Raw genomic sequence first — 18,352 nt, 5'->3', positions numbered from 1 at the left:
CCAGTTGGAAGAAATTGCCTCATGTACCACTTATTTTTGTACTAGCTCTACCCATGCTTTGCTACGAAACTATGTGATTGGGCTTAGTTTTGGGGGAGGAAAATAAGGGGGAAAAATTGTGCCTCTGCCTACCAGCATCCATTGGTATTCATCTGGCTAGTGTCCTATCAGTGAGAGAGGGCTATTTGGAAACTGAAACAGTATTTGCTGTGTGAGCAAGGAGATAGCAAGGTGCCTGGGCGTGGCTTAGCTCAATCGTTCTGTACTAAAGCTGATTGCTGCTGTGAAACTAAAACTGAAACCGAAACTCTTCTGCTTGTGTTTTGCATTTGGAACAGAACTCCTTAGCATCAGAGCACGTTAATAATAACATAGGAAATACTAATGCTCTGATAGTCATTTCAAAAAATCGTTTCTTAATGAGCACCTAGAAGCCAAGATATATGCCAAATTTCAAGTTTATAGGCTTTATGTTTCTGGAAATTTTGTGATGATGCGTGAGTGATATTTCATTTTTATATATACAGATAGAAAGCTGTGGGTTAAGGCACTGTTGTGTTCTCAAAAGTAGTCCTGACCGTAAACCTAAAGAGATTTACATTTGATTTAGAAAGTAAATTACACAAGCAGCATTAAAAGTCTGGAGTTGGGAGCTCACAATCTTTATTTTGAATATAACAATAAAGCTAAATCATTACACTTCCAATAAAGACAACCACGTAAGTTGGAATGTCATCTGTTTTTTAGTTCTACTAGGTCCAGCTACAACACAACACTCCCCAGAAACACTCTTGAGGGTTATCTGAAAGATTCAAGCTTAGTTGTAGGTCATGTATCGAGGGGTGGCGCTGAATTTGGCATAGGACTTGATGACTTTGTTTACCGCGTCCAGGAAGTCCTTCTCGGTGGCAATTTTTCGCCTCGCTCGGATAGCAAACATACCTGCCTCTGTACAGACACTACGGATTTCAGCACCTGGGGTGGTGGTGGAGAAATAAAAAAATGAACATGAAACATAAAAACAACATGAAGCATAATAAAGCACATTGGGAGAACAACCCAACAAAACTACAATAGGAACAGTGGTGACACAGTGGTTAAAATGCAGTATTACAGGCAAACTGCCCACTGTCAGGAGTTTGATCCTGACTGGCTCAAGGTTGACTCAGCCTTCCGTTCTTCCAAGGTCGATAAAACAAGGATCCAGATTGTTGGGGGCAAGAGGCTCTGAACCACTTGGAGGACTGTAAAGCATTGTGAAGTTGTATTTAAGTCCAAGTGCTATTGCTGATCCTTTCCTTTTTCCTTTCCTTCCCTCTCCTTCCTCATGACCCAGTGGTTACAATGCAGTATTTCAGGCAAACTCTGGCCCCTGCCAGGAGTTCAATCCTGACAGGCTCAAGCCTTCCATTCTTCCCCGGTATGTAAAATGAGGACCCAGATGTTTGGGGAAAAATGCTGAGACTTTAAACCACTTGGAGGACTGTAAAGCATTGTGAAGCGGTGTATAACTCCAAATGCTATTGCTGCTCCTTCCCTTCCTTCCCTTATTCCCTTTCTCATTCTCCTTCCTCGTGGCCCAGTGGTTAGAATACAATATTTCAGGCAAACTCTGGCCCCTGCCAGGAGTTTGATCCTGACAGGCTCAAGCCTTCCATTCTTCCCAGGTATGTAAAATAAGGACCCAGATTGTTGGAAAGTCTAAACCACTTAGAGAGGACGGTAAAGCAGCGGCCCCCAACTTTCAGGGCACCAAGGACCGGTTCCACAGAGAAAGGTTTTTCCATGGCCCGGAGGCGGGGGGGGGCGCACGGGTTTGCATGCTGCTTACATCCCGCGGATGGGGCTTTGCTTGCTGGCATGACGTGGACAGGTGTCGTCCCACAGACCGGGGGGGATTGGGGATCTCTGCAGTAAAGCACTATGAAGCGGAAATGCTATGTTTAACGTACCAGTGCTATTGGGACACAGCCGAGCCAGCAACTCAAACCTTATGTCTCTTTCAACGCTCATGGAGCGGGCGTGGATTTTGAATATGTGAGTTCTTCCCTAAAGAAAGAAAGAAAAAGAACCAGGCTTTCGTTACGATAAGCGCAGATGAAATTAACTCAAAGAGGGTTTAGCAAATGTTGGGCTCCCTTAAAGACAGGCCCTCCTGGCTCAAATCAAGGCTTACCCTGCTCTTCCTAAGAAAGGCAAGATAGATGAGTTTAGAGCAGGCCATGGTGTGCAAGTGAGGATGAGTGGTGGTGCGGCGGCCTAGAGGTGGCACTCTCGCCTCACAATGGAGAGGCTGTGAGTTCGACCCTTGGTAGAGGCATATATTTCTCTCTCCAGGAGAGAATATTTCTCTCTGGGAGAGAATGTATCTGGCTGAACAAAACTCCGCACTGGTGACAGGAAGGGCATCCGGCCAGTGAACACTCAAGCTCCATTCAGTTTCCCAGACTCCACCCCGCAAGGGATTATGGCGTTGTTAAAAGAAGATATGCTGATGCAAGTGAGGAATAGAAAATAGATGAAATGCGGGTTGAGCGTAGGGGATAAAAGAACGGATAGGCTAGCCAGTCTGGTCTACTGGTCAAAGCACCAGGCTAGAAAGTGAGAGACTGCGAGTTCAAGTCGTGCCTCAGGCATGAAGCCAACTAGGTATGACATTGGGCCAGTCGCGCACTCTCTTCTCTCTCTCAGCCCAAATTACCTCAGAGTTGTTTATTGTGAGGAAAATAGGAGCCTGAGGGTGCATTGGAGATGTTCACTGCCTTGAATTATTTGTAATACAGGTAGTCCTCGACTTATAACAATTCATTTAAAGTTACAACGGCACGGAATAAAGTAACTTCTGACCGTTTCCGCATTTATGACTAACTGTTTCCTATTTATGACAGTTTCCATGTCCTGGGGGTCCATGTGATCCCCTTTTGCGACCTTCTGACAAGAAAAGTCAATGTGGAAGCCAGATTCACTTAACAACCGCGTGACTAACTTAACAACCGAAGAGGTTCACTTAACAAAGGTGGCAAGAAAGTTCATAAAATGGAGCAAAACTTAACAAACGTCTTCACTTAGCAACATAAACTTTGGACTCAACTGTGGTCGTACATTGAGGAACTAGCTGTGCCAGCATAACATTCATCCCCCATCGTTATTATTTAAGAATAAAAGCGTTCTAAACCTCCAAATCTGGTAGGCTGAATTCTATTTTCCTATCTAATCTTCCAGGCCTCATCAACGCTGGATCCAGGGTGTCTGGCCTATTGGTTGCCATCAACACTTTGATATTCCCTCTCGGATCAAAGCCGTCAAGTTGGTTGATCAGTTCCAGCATTGTGCGCTGGACTTCATTGTCTCCTCCGGCCCCATCATCAAAGCGAGCGCCTAAAGAGAAAAGAAAAACAACCACTTCAGAACGGTATCCTGACTGAAGAGGTTGACTAAAATCAAGGGACGTTTTTAATCCCACCCTATCAACACTGATTGCTCGTACTGGTTATTTTTTACAGGTGAACTAAGAGCAGATCAGAGCAAAGGGTAACGATCCCGAAAAAGAGCTTCTGGGAAAGGAAGCAGAGTTTTCCCAAAAGTGCTTTTTCAAGAGGCAACTGGACTTTATTTATTTGTTTTTGAAGGCATTTCGCTTCTCCTCCAAGAAGCTTCTTCTGCTCTGACTGGATGGCGGGGAAATGGAAGGGTTTATACTCCTTGCAAACAGCTGGTCATTTGCATCCTTTTTAGAGGATGTTGTTGAGGCCACCTGGAGGTTTATCTGTGTCCTCAGAGTCACCTGAGTGGCACAAATGGTTCGTGTAGTCTTCAATCTTTTCTCTGGAAATCTGTTCCTACTCATACCATTCAGAGGATGTTCATCCCAAATTGTATAGCTAAAAGCCTATAGAGGTTCTCCCTCATCCAGGTTATGGTTGTGTGTTTTTCAGGAGGCAACTGGACTTTCTTTTTGTTGTTTTCTTTTGAAGACCTTTTGCTTCTCATCCAAGAAGCTTCTTCAGCTCTGACTGGATGGTGGGAAATTTAAGGATTGATACTCCTTCCAGACAGCTGGTCATTTGCATGCTTTTTAGAGAGTCGTTGAGGCCACTTGGAGGTTTATCTGTGTCCTTAAGGTCACCTCAATGACTCTCTAAAAGGATGGAAATGACCAGCTGTCTGGAAGGATATCAATCCTTCCATTTCCCACCATCGAGTCAGAGGTGAAGAAGCTCCTTGGATGAGAAGTAAAACATCTTCAAAGAAAAACTAGAAAGTCCAATGGCCTCTTGAAAAAGTACCGTTGGCCTGGAGGACTGACAATCTTCATAGACAGAAGCAGAGTTTTATTTACATTATTAAAAACAAAGAAAATTCACAGACAATTTGTCCAGGAGATTCAGGGAGTTCAAATGAGCATAAAGATTTATTGCAAGCTTAAGTTGTCTACAAGAATTTGGCCAAGAGACTATTAAGGGAAAAAGAGTGGGTGTTCTGACCCAAATCTTGTTCCAAGGAAACAAACACGAAACAGAGGTAACAGCAAAACCTTTTAATTATTATTTAGGAATTCCATTCCTTCCCGGTTAAAAGGCTGTTTCCAACTAATTGTCTCTGATAAGAACGAGCCTTGCCAAGGTTGTGCAAAGCTGCCAAGAACACTAGATAAAGTTGCCAAGAAATATTTCAAACACAAAGAGTCTCCAAACACAGACTAAGAGAGTCCGAATGTCCACGAGGCTTGAGTGCAAAAACTTCTTTGCTTCCTGCAAAGAACTCCAGTTTCTCAGCTGGCTTTTATCTCCTAAGGGAGGGGCCACTGCCTCGCAGCCTTACTCCCAAGTCACCTGTGCTGCTGCAGCTGCTCTTTCCTTCGAGCAGACTTGCACACACATGCACTGGGCCCAGGCTCCTCGGGGACCTCTTCATCAATGCTGCCAGCCTCCACAATCTCCAACCTCCATTCCACTCCCTGATTCGTGGCCCCATCCCTGCATCACACACAGGCCCCTCACCTGAGTCCTCACTCTGCACCTGCTGCTGGCAAACCACAACAGCAGGACATAAGAGAGTCATTCAAGGTGGGATGGACTTAGAGCTCTTGTGGGCGTGCAGGGACTCGTGACTAATGGCGCCTTTGACACCTCCCTCGAGCTCAGCCTGGTCACCTCCCACACAATGTTAGATGAAGGACTGAAGAAATATATGACACCAACCTCCAATAGCATCAATTTCATCGAAGAAAATGAGGCATGCCTTTTTAGTCCTCGCCATTTCAAACAACTCCCGAACCATTCGAGCACCCTATAAAACCAGAAAGGAGGAAAACGTGACTATGTATGGATGTATGGATGGATCTTTGGTTATTTGGGTTTTCTCTCGTGTAAAATTGGAAGTATCTAGGTGACGTTTCAATGAGGTCTCATTCATCATCTTCAGGCTTGTGTCTTTGGCTTTGTGCTTCTCAGAGTAGTGATCTTTTTTCCATTAGCCTCTCGTAGGCTAATGGAAAAAAGAAAAAAAATCACTACAAAACAAACGACCCAGGAGATTACAGCACAAGATCCAGGATGTCTCCACAACAAAACTCACAAGGCCATCACACAGCCCATTATACCAACATCAACTCCATCAACCAATCAAGAGGCAGCAGCACAGCCAACCAGCCCAGCACACCAGCCCCCACCACCAGTATTTATAGAGACGGCAGCTCCGATCACACACTGCTTGCACTGGCACGAAGCCGAAAGCACCAGCCTAAGGATGGCGAGTGGGACCTCGCTGAAACGTCACCAAGATACTCTTAATCTTACACGGGAAAAGACCCAAACACACCTAGACCTACATACCTGTACCCGTGAAAATCTATGAATATGAATATGAATATATATATATATTTTCTATTATGCCACTTAAAATTTCAAAAAATGGATCCCACGTTATTCTACTTGAACCAACAGAATAGCTTGAGATCCAGATCATTTCCAAACATAAAGCTGTATTAGTTGCAAACATTTCAAAATCCAATATGAAGATCACCACCATTGGAGTTGGAAGGGACCTTAGAGGTCGTCTAGTCCAACCCCTGTTCAAGTGAGAAACCCTACACCATTTCAGACAATTGGATATCCAGCCTCTTCTTAAACGCCTCCAGGGACTTCTGAAGGAAAGCAGTTCCACTTGTTGGAATTTTCATGTACGCTTTACTTAATCATTACGGTTTTGAGTATATGTGCTCAAAAATGCTCACTGTCGTGAACTTGCACTGCTCCTCATTCAGTCGTACAGCAGAGCAGACAAGGAGGAGGGAAAATCCATCACAAAATCACATCCTACTAAATAGGGAACCTGTGACCTTCTGCACCAGAGAGCAAACAGAAAAGACTTGGATGATCTCTAGTGTTTCTCAATCTTACCTGCTTGAAGTGGGGTGGACTTCAACTCCCAGAATTCCCCAGCCAGCGTGGGGAACAGCTGGGGATTCCTGGGAGTTGAAGTCCACCCCTCTTCAAGCAGGCTTGGTTTGAGAAATGCTGAGTAGCCAAGCGCTAAAAAGCCAACAGAGTCGAGCATGCAAGGTTTTCTCCATTACCTCTCCCACGTACTTCTGCACCAGCTCGGACCCAATCACTCGGATGAAGCAAGCATCTGTCCTGTTGGCGACAGCTCGAGCACAGAGTGTTTTGCCTGTCCCAGGTGGGCCAAAGAGAAGGACCCCTTTGGGAGGTTCGATCCCAAGATTGACAAATCGTTCTGGCTGTAATTGTAGGAGGAGAAAGAGACAGAGGGAGAGGGAGAGATGGGGAGAGAGGGAGGGAGAGAGAGGGAAGAAAAAAAACCCCCAAAATTGGGACTTAAATCTCTAGAACAGCCACAATTCCGTCACCGGCTTCTACCATCAAATAAACGGGAGCAAAGACGAGGCAGGGGTGGGCTTCAAAAAAGTTAGCAACGGGTTCTCTGCCTGGTTGCTGGGTGAGCGTGGCCATGGTGGGTGTGGCCTAGTTGGCCTCCTGCATCACAGCCGGGGGCGGGAGGGGGGCATGTTCACTCTCCCCAGGCTCCAGAAGCTTTCCTTGAGCCTCCGGAAGGTTGAAAACCCTCTGGAGGCTCTCCAGAGGCTGGAAACAGGCCTGGAGGTTGGAAACAGGCCCGTTTCAGGCCTGAACCTGTTTTGTCTAGGAGAGAAACAAGCCACTGGGCCTTCTAAAGATGCCCATTACACAAGCTGCAGAAGGAGCCCCCAGAGTTTACGCCTGTCAACTCATAAAATATTTCTCTGGTCTTTTTTAGAGTTGCCAGCAGAAAGGGAGGAGGGAAGCAGTGCAGCAGCTTGCAAACCAAAACTGCATTCCATAAATGTTTTCAAACATAATAACTAGGTGACTGAAGTTTCTGCTGTACAAAAATATAACTGGAAAGCATGGTTGGTGACTCTGGGCTATGGAGGTGTCCCATTGGAGAATATTAATTAGGATATACTGAGGGGGTGGGGGAAAACCAGGGTCAAAGGTGACAATGAATATGTGTCTCGGAGTCAGCTGCACCCAGGCAATGCTGCCATGTTAACTCCCAATAAATCCTTTTGAATTTTGGGAAGTTTGGCTCGAGACTCGTGGTTTAAATGAGGGTAAGTGCCGGAATCCTGACAATGCCTTTCTGCTGTCTGGAGCCAAGTTTTCCACGTTCTGTCCAATTTAAGATTGAATGAAAAGGTTTCCTCCTCACGTGAAGCAGGGGGGTTTCCACCACCTCTCTCAGCTTCTCGATCTGCTCTTTGCATCCTCCCACGTCGCTGTAGGTGACATCAGGTTTTTCCTCCACCTGCATGAGAAAACAAAAGGTCCGTCCGGCAGTCAGAAGTCTCGCAGATCTTTCAGGTGAAAAAACAGAGATGGGAAAAGTTAACGAGAAAGCAAGAAGAGCGAAGAGATGTCTTCACCTGCATCATGGTGACCGTTGGGTCGATCTTTGGAGGTAGTGGGATGTGGATCTGATATTTGTTTCTGTCCACACTGCATAAAGAAATGGAAAAAAAGGCTTGTTTTGATTATGTCTTTTTTAAAAGTTCCTCAAAACATACCTCTGGCACGCTAAGAGAGCAACTGCATGCAGAATATTGACATGCTAACAGAACACAGCTAGCTGCACGACAAACCATCTATACCAGGGATAGGATTCCCCTCAAATTCTCCAGTTTTTGCTATATTAACTTGCAGTTAAGGCATTTTACAATGGATTAGTATTTCAGAGGAAAGCAAAATAGGCTGCATTCTATAGCAGGGGTCGCCAACCTTTTGGACCTCAGAGACCACCAAACTCATAATTTTTAATCCCGGGGACCACTCATATGAATTTTGATTGATGATGGCTTGCTGACGTTGGTGGGAGAGAGAGAGAGGAGAAAGAGAGGGAGGGAGGGAGGGAGGGAAGGAGGGAGAGAGAGATCTGATCTAACCTCTCTCCCTCACCCACACATATACACACAACTGGTTCTGTGGGCGTGGCCTAATTTGTGGGTGTGGCTTGGTGGTCATGTGACTGGCTGGGCATGGCTTGTATGTAAATACTATATTTATGTAAATATTGATTTTTTTAATAAAGAAGAGCAACTTTTACTCAAAATCAAGCAAAGCAGGTAGACAGATTGAGTTGCTCTCAGAATCACAGATTCACTCAGAGATCTATCTACCTGCCATTGGCTAGCTGAGTCTGAACTGACAAATAGAAGCTTCAATCCTAAGGAAGATCTGAAGATTAGCTAGAAAGCAAGAAATCCAATGATTTCCTGCTTTCTAGCTAATCTAAATCTCCCGGCACAGCAGAACAGCTGATGGTTGGGGTGGGGGGGAAGGAAAAATAGCAACTTTGCTATAGGCAAGTTTGCCAGGTAAGGAGCGGGCAGGGAGGGTTCCTGCGGGCCATGTGGGCGGCGCAGCCTTGTGTTCCCGTGCAGCCTGAATTGCTTTTGGGGGTGACATTCCTCTGCGGACCACCAAAATTTTCTCACGGCCCGGCAACCACTGTTCGATAGGATGCTATATAGTCCCTGTAGGAATCTATATGATGCTGATAGAAATGACTGTCAGTTCCAGCTAGATGTTGTAATAATCATAAGTTTGCACCCCAGTGGCCATAAGAAAACAAGACAAAGACAGTAACTAGTTCAATCCCAGGGAGATTAAAGCCAACTCACCCAACTCTCATTCCTTCTTCAATGTCGGTGGGGGCCACTTGATCACTGAGATCCACCACAAACTTGGCAAATTGTTTAACATTGATAATATACTTGGGGTCCTCGGAATCCGCATTGATTATCTTTGTACACCTAAGCCAGAGAGGAAAGGAGTCGATAAACAAATCCAATTCAATCTGCCAGCATTCAGCCAAGTGTCATTCACAGCCAGTTTGCATTCTTCTTCTCATGGTTCATTGCACGGCCAGCCAATATTCAGACTGGATTTGGCATTTTTGGCCACCTATCAACTTCTTCCTAAGGACCTGGGATAGGCAGATGTACACATTTGACAGTATTAAAGCTACTGTCACAGGAGGGAAGTGTCCACTGTCCAGTTGGTGGATCCAGAAAAAGAGTATTTTTACCAAGAGTATAAAACTTTACTGAATAAACCGCCGGTTTGAAGTCTCTTTGGCGACAGACAGAAATCCGTGATCGTGCACGGTTGTGGTCTGGGCTCGCCGCTGGAGTACGCCGAGCCGGCTGATTTTGGGGCTAAGCCACCCTGTAGAGGTGGGTGAAGAGGGGGGAGACCGCCAGCAGGGTTGAGGAGAGCCGCATCTCTCCTCCTCAGCTGGCCATTACTCCCTTTCCCGAAGGCGGTTGCAGCCGTGGTCAGAAATGGCCACCTCAAAGAATAACTCGACCGGAAAAGAATGTGCAGGAGGAAGATAAGAAGTAAAAGTTTTGGCTGACCGGGTTAAATTGTAAAAGCAACAACTAAGGTACCCTGGAATTTAAACTTACAAAAAAATAACATCGCTCCCAAAGAAGAGTCAGAAGCAGCGAAGGAAAGTGAAAAGGGAAAGGTTTGGCTTTTTTTTTCTTCTCTCTCCTTCCCTATACTGACAACTAAGAGACTTAAATAAGAAATCGGAAAAATCCGCTTTAACATCAATAGGCAATTAAGCTGAAAAAAAAAATGCCAAAGGGATAATAAAGATTTCTGGACACTAAATTTTTTTTTTTTTCATAAGCAGGAAGGGAGAGAAAAAGAATAAGGGCAGGATCTGGAAGAGGGAGGAGACTGCCTGGAATTAAAAAGAATCTACAGTAAAACTTCAACAAGACTTCTAAAAGATACATTTTAACTGAAACTTTGTAACTAAACAGTAACCCCAAGAAGAGAAAGTGAAAAAAAGAGCAAAAAGAAACAGCTTGCATGTATTTGGATTATTTGGTGATCTTTGGATTCTTGGTTATTACATTTGAATGACTAAAATTAATTGGGTGGTTGTTTAAAAATTTATACAATGGCACCACTTCTGGATGAATTGAAAATGGAACTTAAAAAGTACAAAGAAGATGCACAAGAAGGGAGAAGTTCCTTTGGCTTCGTTTTTCAATTCTTAGAAATGGAGATTTGGAACTATGAGAAGCAACAAGAAAAGACTGCAAAACAAGAAGACTGGGACAAAGAAGAAGCCATCTTCTATGTGGGGAAGAAAAAGGAAAGGGGGGAAAGAGAATGGAGAATTTAAGACTTAAAAAAACAACCAAAGAAAAGAAAAATAATTCAAAAAATAAGTATAATACTGGAAAGCAACAGAAAAGGGGAATACAGAAGAGAGAAATAGAGGTAGAGAGACAAAGGGGTAAAAAGGGGAGAGAGAAGAAGAAAGGGAAGAAGGAAAGGAAAAGAAGTTACAAAGGACCGGAGCAAGATATAGAGAAAGAGGACCTATTTAGAGATAATGGGTGAAAATCTAACTGAAAAAGGGATTCTGTAAAGGTGCATAAGATTGTATTGTTATATTAATAATAGAAATAACTTTAGAAAATTGGAAACAATGTATGATTAAAATGAGGGATAAAATAGTTAGTGTAACTTAGTGAAATGTTTGTTAATAAAATGTGAAATAAAATAAATGAGAAACTTGAATTAGGAAGGAACAGGAACATTTTAATTAGTTAATGTTTTATAAAATGTAAGTGAAGGGGGGGGAATTAATTATGGAAAGCTTATAATTGTTCCCATAGAAGTATGATATCTAATTGAAAAGTAATGTTAAAGAAGTTAAGATTTTAATGAATATTAGCATTAATGATAGAATTGAATTGGAATGGAATGTGTTGTTTTAATTACATATATTTATAATTTTTTTTAAAGAATATAGTGTGTATTTTAAGAATGTACCAAGCAGAATCCAGATGGAAGTTATATATTATATTGAATGTTATAACTTTAGGGTATATATTGAAACCTAAATAAGAGTTAAATGGATAAACTTAAAAGACATAAAGGCGTCATACTCCAATCAGTAACTACAGGAGAAATTTTGTTTAATGAGAAAAGATAATAGATAATTGAAACAGGACAAAAAATACAAATATAATGATTTGAGAAATTGAGAAAATTAAAAGAGGGGAGAAGCTATGCAGAAAATGTAAAATAGTAATAAGATATGGAATAGAATATAAAAATGAGCATGAACTTGAATTTGTGTCTGTACAAAGAAATGTAGCCCGGGATTACGCTACTTTCAAAAAAGATGTTTTATTTGTATTTTTTTTCTTTTTGTGAAAACTCAAATAAAATTTACAAAAAAAAAAACCCTTTACTGAATAAACCACACTGGCACAGAAGGGAAACCAGTTCTGAGTTTCCCATGCAAAAGCAAGCATCGTTGATTTCCGGCTTTCCTTACAGGCCACCCACAGTCCAATAGGTCCACCAATCACTGTTCATTTTGTTATGGGAAACAGCCAGCAACCCTGAGACATCTTGTGGTGTCCTTGAGATGCCAGCAATGTCTCACGGAAGCCGACGGATGCATGGATACCATTCTCCCACCCTCCCATTCCATACAGATTATTGTCAAGCTGTGACCAAAGCAAAAACGTAGGTGAAAGTGCGAGTCAGTCTTGACAGTAAGCTGTTTGGAGTAAAGCTGCCTTTTGCAATTGACCGATGGCAATTTGGTCGATGGCAATGTTGTTCAATTGATGCTCCAGTTGTTTTGAGATGTATTTGCTACCCCATCTCATGCTTCAAGGTGACCCTTTGCTTTAACCGTTTACTTCAGCACTATATTTCTGAACAAAACTCCGCACGGGTGACAGGAAGGGCATCCGGCCAGTAAATACTCATGCTCCATTTAGTTGCCCAGGCTCCACTCCGCAAGGGATTATGGGATCATTAAAAGGAGATGATGACTTAAGATAATTTCACGAGTTAACAAAGAAGGGTCATACACAAAGGACTAAACTCTTTTCCTTTTGATAGGAGCTTGGCTGCATCACTGACTGGACAACAAAGTTGTTATTTAGTATTATGTGATGGTTTACCTGGCCACCTGTAGTGGCTGCTCGCTCTGAAGAGTTTGTTTATCGGCAGCTAAATCCCAAAGGGCAGGTGGTGCCAGGCCAGTGTCTGATTCTTTAATGCCTACAGGGGGAAAACAAAGCAAAACCAGGAGCCATGTTGCCATATAAATCAACAAAATATATATTCCAGCTTTAGCTTACTGCAGCAACTTTACAACTACCGAGTCAACTCAAACAGGACAAAGATAAATCTTCTTTTGAAGTCAGGGCTAGAGTAGGGTCAAAAGCAGCCATCTCCAAACTTGGCAACATTAAAAGACTTGAGAACCTCATGCTAGCTGAGGAATTCTGGGAGTTGAATCCCGGGAGTCCACAATTCTGGGAGTTGAAGTCTGCAAGCCAAAGTGACCAAATTTGGAGAGAGCCTGTCAAAAGCAATGGTGGGGAAAGGGATGGGTGATGTGGCCCGCCGGCGGCTGACGGAGATGGCAGCAAGAGTCGGACAGTAGTGAGGAGGTTGGGGAGGAACCTGGGCTGGGTCCGGAGCTGAGGAAGACCCAGAGGTCGTCTAAATCTTGATCAGATCCTAAATCTTGCTCTTGACGAGAGCGCCACCCCAATTTTCCATGGAGATTCTTGCTGGATTGTTTTTTTCCCACCCCAATGCCAATATTTCCCCAGATTACATTTAAGCATCTTCTCTTATGTCCATCTTCTCTACTTCCCCCTTTTTCCTTTCAGTTGAAGAAGTATTTTCATTTGTGGTTTTTTGTTGTTGTTTTTTTGCTTAGCCTTGCTTCCCCTTTTGAGATTTTCAGGGGACAAAATAACCCTTAAGAAATTCAGCACTCGGCACAACAATCCCGGCTAACAATGGTCAAGGCCAGCATCAGACAAAATTACTGCTTCTAAAGCACTAAAAGAAATATTAAAAAGTACCTGTGAGTTCATTAATTTTCTTAAGCAACTGTTGAATGTCATCTTCCACCTGTTTGATTTGCCTTGAGTATGTGCTCTGGCCCTGGGTTGGAAAAAGATTTACAGAGTTTGAGGGAAATGAGGAATATTTGTGTCACAAAGGGGCTTTTTCAGGTGGCAACTGGACTTCCTTTGTTTTTTTTCGTTGAAGACGTTTCGCTTCTCATCCAAGAAGTTTCTTCAGCTCTGACTGGATGGTGTGGAACGGAAGGATTTATATTGAAATTCTTCTATCCTCCACACTTCAGTCAAAACCGAAGAAGCTTCTTGGATGAGAAGCAAAATGTCTTCAAAGAAAAAACAAGTCCAGTTGTCTTTTGAAAAAGCACTTTTGGGACAACCATGACCTGGATGATTGAGAATCCCCATAGACATAGACAACACAATGTTTATTAAGCATAATAAAATGTAAACAATAGAAAATCAATGATTTTTTTATAAAGACAATTGTGTTACAACTACTTCATACAATCTATCCAAATTCCCGTGATTCCTCTTAAGTTAAAGACTGTCTATACTTAACTGCTTTTATTCCTCTTTCCCCTTCTAACTACAATTCTGTGTGTGTCTATATATAAAAAAAAATACTAAGAGGACAATATTCTATGCATTTGAAGCTAGAAAGGGAACCAAAATATATTTGAAAATCAAATAGTCTTTAAAAAGCCATAAAGCACTTTCTCGATTAAAGTTACAAAAAGCTACAAAATATTAATGTGAATATTCTTCTGGAAACTTTTATCTATTTGTTTAATGTAGATGCTTCCTAAATGTTTCATTATAGCCGGTTCTCAAAGTAATGCTGGAAGTGCTACCTGGAGTACTTACGTAGGTTTTCAAGAGGGCGATGTCACCTTCATCCAAAGCTGAGAGATATAAGAGATAATTTAGAAAAATGATGTTTTACTTTGGTTCCCAATAGAAAACCAGGTTACTACAGTCACTCCATTTTATCATCAGTACTCATAAAATCTTTAAAAACAACAAAATCCTCGAACTTTTAAACTCAGTTACTGAGGACTAACCCACTATCTCTGGGAAATCAGTTCCAAGCCTCCATTATACTTCCTGTAAAGTCATATTTTTCTAACGTTAGAACTCAACCCACCTGGTGGAAGAAAAAGGGGGCGTAATATATGATTTTAAAAAATAAATTTGCTCCACTAATGGCAAACAAAATGGAGTTTTACATTATTTTAGCATCTTGAGATCTTCTCACTTTTGCCAGGAATAAGACAATAAAATTATGAGGGGTCCTTGGTGCTGTCCGAGTTTGCTCGTTTTCTTGCTGACAGTTCATGACCCAAACTAGGTAACATCATCACTAGCACTGATGATGTTACCTAGTATGGTAATGAAACATCTGCAAGAAAACAAGCAACCTCACAGAGCATCAAGGACCTCTCATTTCAACCCTGAGCTACAAATATTCTCTTTTATTGCCTCTATATCTATCTACCATCCATCCATCCCTCTATTTATCTACCTAGCACTGATGATGTCACCTAGTATGGTAATGAAACATCTGCAAGAAAACAAGTAAACCTCAGAAAGCACCAAGACACCTCATTTCTACCCTGAGCTATAACTATTCTCCTTTATTGCCTCTATATCTATCTACCTACCTACCTTACCTACATCTACCTACCTACAGTACCTACCCACCCATGTATCATCTATCCATCACCTATCAATCTCTACTATCTACTATCTAGCACTGATGATACCTAGTATGGTAATGAAAAGTCTGCAAGAAAACTGCCAAGCTCAGAGTGCACCAAGCACACCTCATGTCAACCCTGAGCTACAAATATTCTCCTTTATTTAATAAAATACAATTATGCTGTACTCTCCAATCTCCTAGCTTTGTTTCTCTTCAGATGCTGTTTTGAACTAACCCCCAACTATAACAAGGTTTCCATGGAACTCATGGTTACATCCGCAGGACAAGAGTTTAGAGAAGAATGGGGTTATTTAGTATAATAAATGCCCTTCATTTTTCAACTTGACCTACAAATCTCAGATTTTACACTTGGGGCGACTGGCAATATCCGAAGGAGCCCAGGCAAAGGGTCTGAATGAATGGAGACGCGCGTTTCAAAGCCAGCCCGTGACTCCTCCCTCCCCCCCCACTTTGGCTGCATTCACACAACACGCCAGACCCGTGTTTAGGCTATTTAAACCCACTTTAAAAAAATGAATTACAAACTGGCTTCCCACCACATGAGAAGCAGCCCAAGCAAACTTGTGTACACGCATCTATATTGGGGGGGGGGGGTGTCTGACCCGACCCGGGTAAAAAGGGCCATGTGAACGCAGCCGCCTTATAAGGAGCCCGGCTAGATGACCCGTCTTACCACGGATGGGCTTGTCCTCCTTCTCCTCCTCTTTGGTTTTGCGCTGATCGGCCCCCAAATAATCCGGCATCGCGGCTTCCCAACGGCCGGCTAGAACAACCGATTCCCAAACCCGGGTTTCTCTCTGTCTCTCTGAGGCGCATGCGCAGATGTTGCCGAACCAGCTCTTGCATTACGCAGCACCTCGCCTTTCTTTCCTTCCGCGGCTCGGCGGAAACGTCCCGCCGGAAGTAGCGCGTGGGGGAAGTAAATGGAGGTCGGACCTACTCTATGATCCTTCTCCTCCTCCTCCTCCTCCTCCTCCCCCCCCCTTTCCCTGGGCAAATGGCAGTTATGCCTATGGGGATGTGGGAGATAGTTATGTTTTGCTTTCATTTGGGGTATTAATGCTAATGGTAACATAAATTCACTGGAGGAGTGAATTTGGCAAAAACTGAAAAATTTGATCTAATCCTGTAATGAGGAGGATGTGTGTGATTGTGTACATACAGAGAGATGTGAACTAATTGTGCTCTTTCCTTATCATATTTCAAGTCATAAATGCCTCTCAGAGTTTCTCTCACTTATATAATAATCTCTGTGATCATATTAATAATCTCTGTGATCATATTAAGAGCAACTGCGTTCTTTTCGCTGATGATGTAAAGCTGTTCAATACCACAGACAATACTGCTACCCTTCAAGAAGATCTTGACTGTGTATCAGAATGGTCAAACAAATGGCAACTTCAAATCTCAACAAATAAATGCTCTGTCTTACATATTGGCAAAAAAAATCCGAAAATAAAATACAAGCTGAATAGTCAAGATCTTGTTGATGATCCAAGCTCTGTAAAGGACCTTGGAATACTCACCTCTAATGATCTAAGTGCTAGTGCCCACTGCAACTACATAGCCAAAAAGGCATTAAGAGTTGTTAACCTAATCTTACGTAGCTTTTTCTCTGGTAATATCACACTACTAACTAGAGCATACAAAACATTTGCTAGACCAATACTCGAATACAGCTCATCAGTCTGGAACCCACATTACGTATCTGATATTAGCACAATTGAGAAAGTCCAGAAATATTTCACAAGAAGAGTTCTCCACTCCTCTACTCGTTGTAGAATACCTTATGCCACCAGACTTGAAATTCTAGAACTAGAAAACCTTGAATTACGCCGTCTTCGGTCTGATTTAAGCATGGTATATAAAATCATACATTGCAATGTCCTACCTGTCAATGAATACTTCAGCTTCAACCATAACAACACAAGAACACACAATAGATACAAACTCAAGGTTAACCGCACCAAGCTTGACTGCAGGAAATACGACTTTAGCAACAGAGTGGTCAATGTCTGGAATACTCTACCCGACTCTGTAGTTTCTTCCCCAAACCCCAAAAACTTTAACCTTAGACTGTCTACTATTGACCTCACCCCTTTCCTAAGAGGTCTGTAGGGGGCGTGCATAAGCGCACCAATGTGCCTACCGTCCCTGTCCTATTGTTTCTTTTATTTTTCTTTTATTTTTCTTATATGTACTCATTTCATGTATTCATAATTATGTATACACTTTTACTTATCTCGTAAACAATTGACAAATAAATAAAATAAATAAATAAATAAATAAATATAAAACAGATAACAGACTGATGGAGTGGGAAGGGACTTTATAGGTCATCTATTCCAACTCCCCACCCCCTGCCTGTATCTAGATACATAAACACAATTATACAGAGGCGTGTATACACATATATATTAGTGCATACAGGTAGTCCTAGACTTTAGACCACAATTGAGCCCAAAATTTTTATGCTGCAAAGTGATAAATTTGTTGAGTTTTGCCCTGTTTTATGACTTCTCTTGCCATAGTCGTTCAGTGAATCCCTGCAGTTGTTAAATTAGTAACATGGTTATTAAGTGAATCTGTCTTCCCCCATTGACTTTGCTTGGCAGAGGGTCACCAAAGGGGATTATATGACCCCCAGGACACTGCAGCTATTATAAACATGAATCAGTTATTAAACATGTGAATGTCAATCATGTGACCATGAGGATGCTGCAAAGGTCATAAATGTGAAAAACGGTCATAAGTCACTTTTTTTCAGTGCCATTGTAACTTCGGTCACTAAGCGAACCGTTGTAAGTTCTACCTGTATGTTTGTTCGCTTTGCTTTCATTTGGGATATTTAACGCTTGGTGAAATGCCTCCATCAGAGAAAGATGTAGCAAAATGTTCAAAATTTGAACTGGAATCTAATCCTGTAATAGGGAGGATGTGCATGTGTGTGATTGTGCACACAAATAGACCTAGACACCAATATCTAGATACACAGACTTGGTATTTTGGCATGGGTTATCTATGACCAGATGGATGGGAATGGGCAAATAAGGCTCCCTTCCAAGAGAACAGAGTTGAGATGCTCCATAAAGCAACTTTGTGGGCTGTTAAAAGCATTAAGCAGGCAGCTACCCTTCTCGGGCTGGGGTTCAAATCCAGGTCATGCCCGACTACTTCCAACCCAGGATGTCAAGATATGA

The 18,352-nt window shown here is 42.4% G+C and overlaps 1 protein-coding gene across 1 annotated transcript; it reads right to left on the bottom strand.

Moving 5' to 3' along the window:
• Positions 1-632: 632 nt before the first annotated feature.
• Positions 633-15,959, bottom strand: PSMC2 (proteasome 26S subunit, ATPase 2). The gene is made up of 12 exons (XM_026701679.2): positions 15,826-15,959; positions 14,297-14,334; positions 13,430-13,511; positions 12,512-12,611; positions 9,182-9,313; positions 7,928-8,000; positions 7,714-7,809; positions 6,578-6,742; positions 5,202-5,289; positions 3,176-3,378; positions 1,953-2,049; positions 633-975 (listed from the first exon to the last, which is right to left on the bottom strand). Exons 1-12 carry the CDS (start codon positions 15,893-15,895, stop codon positions 818-820), a joined length of 1,302 nt encoding a protein of 433 aa, XP_026557464.1. The 5' UTR covers positions 15,896-15,959; the 3' UTR covers positions 633-817.
• Between the last annotated feature and the right edge of the window lie 2,393 nt (positions 15,960-18,352).

The sequence above is a fragment of the Pseudonaja textilis genome, chromosome 5 (genome assembly GCF_049901715.1).
Source record: "Pseudonaja textilis isolate UNSWEBS1 chromosome 5, rPseTex1.2, whole genome shotgun sequence".
Classification (NCBI taxonomy): Eukaryota; Metazoa; Chordata; class Lepidosauria; order Squamata; family Elapidae; genus Pseudonaja; species Pseudonaja textilis.
The sequence above is the reverse complement of the archived record's forward strand: the minus strand, read 5'-3'. Positions and strand labels throughout refer to the sequence as shown.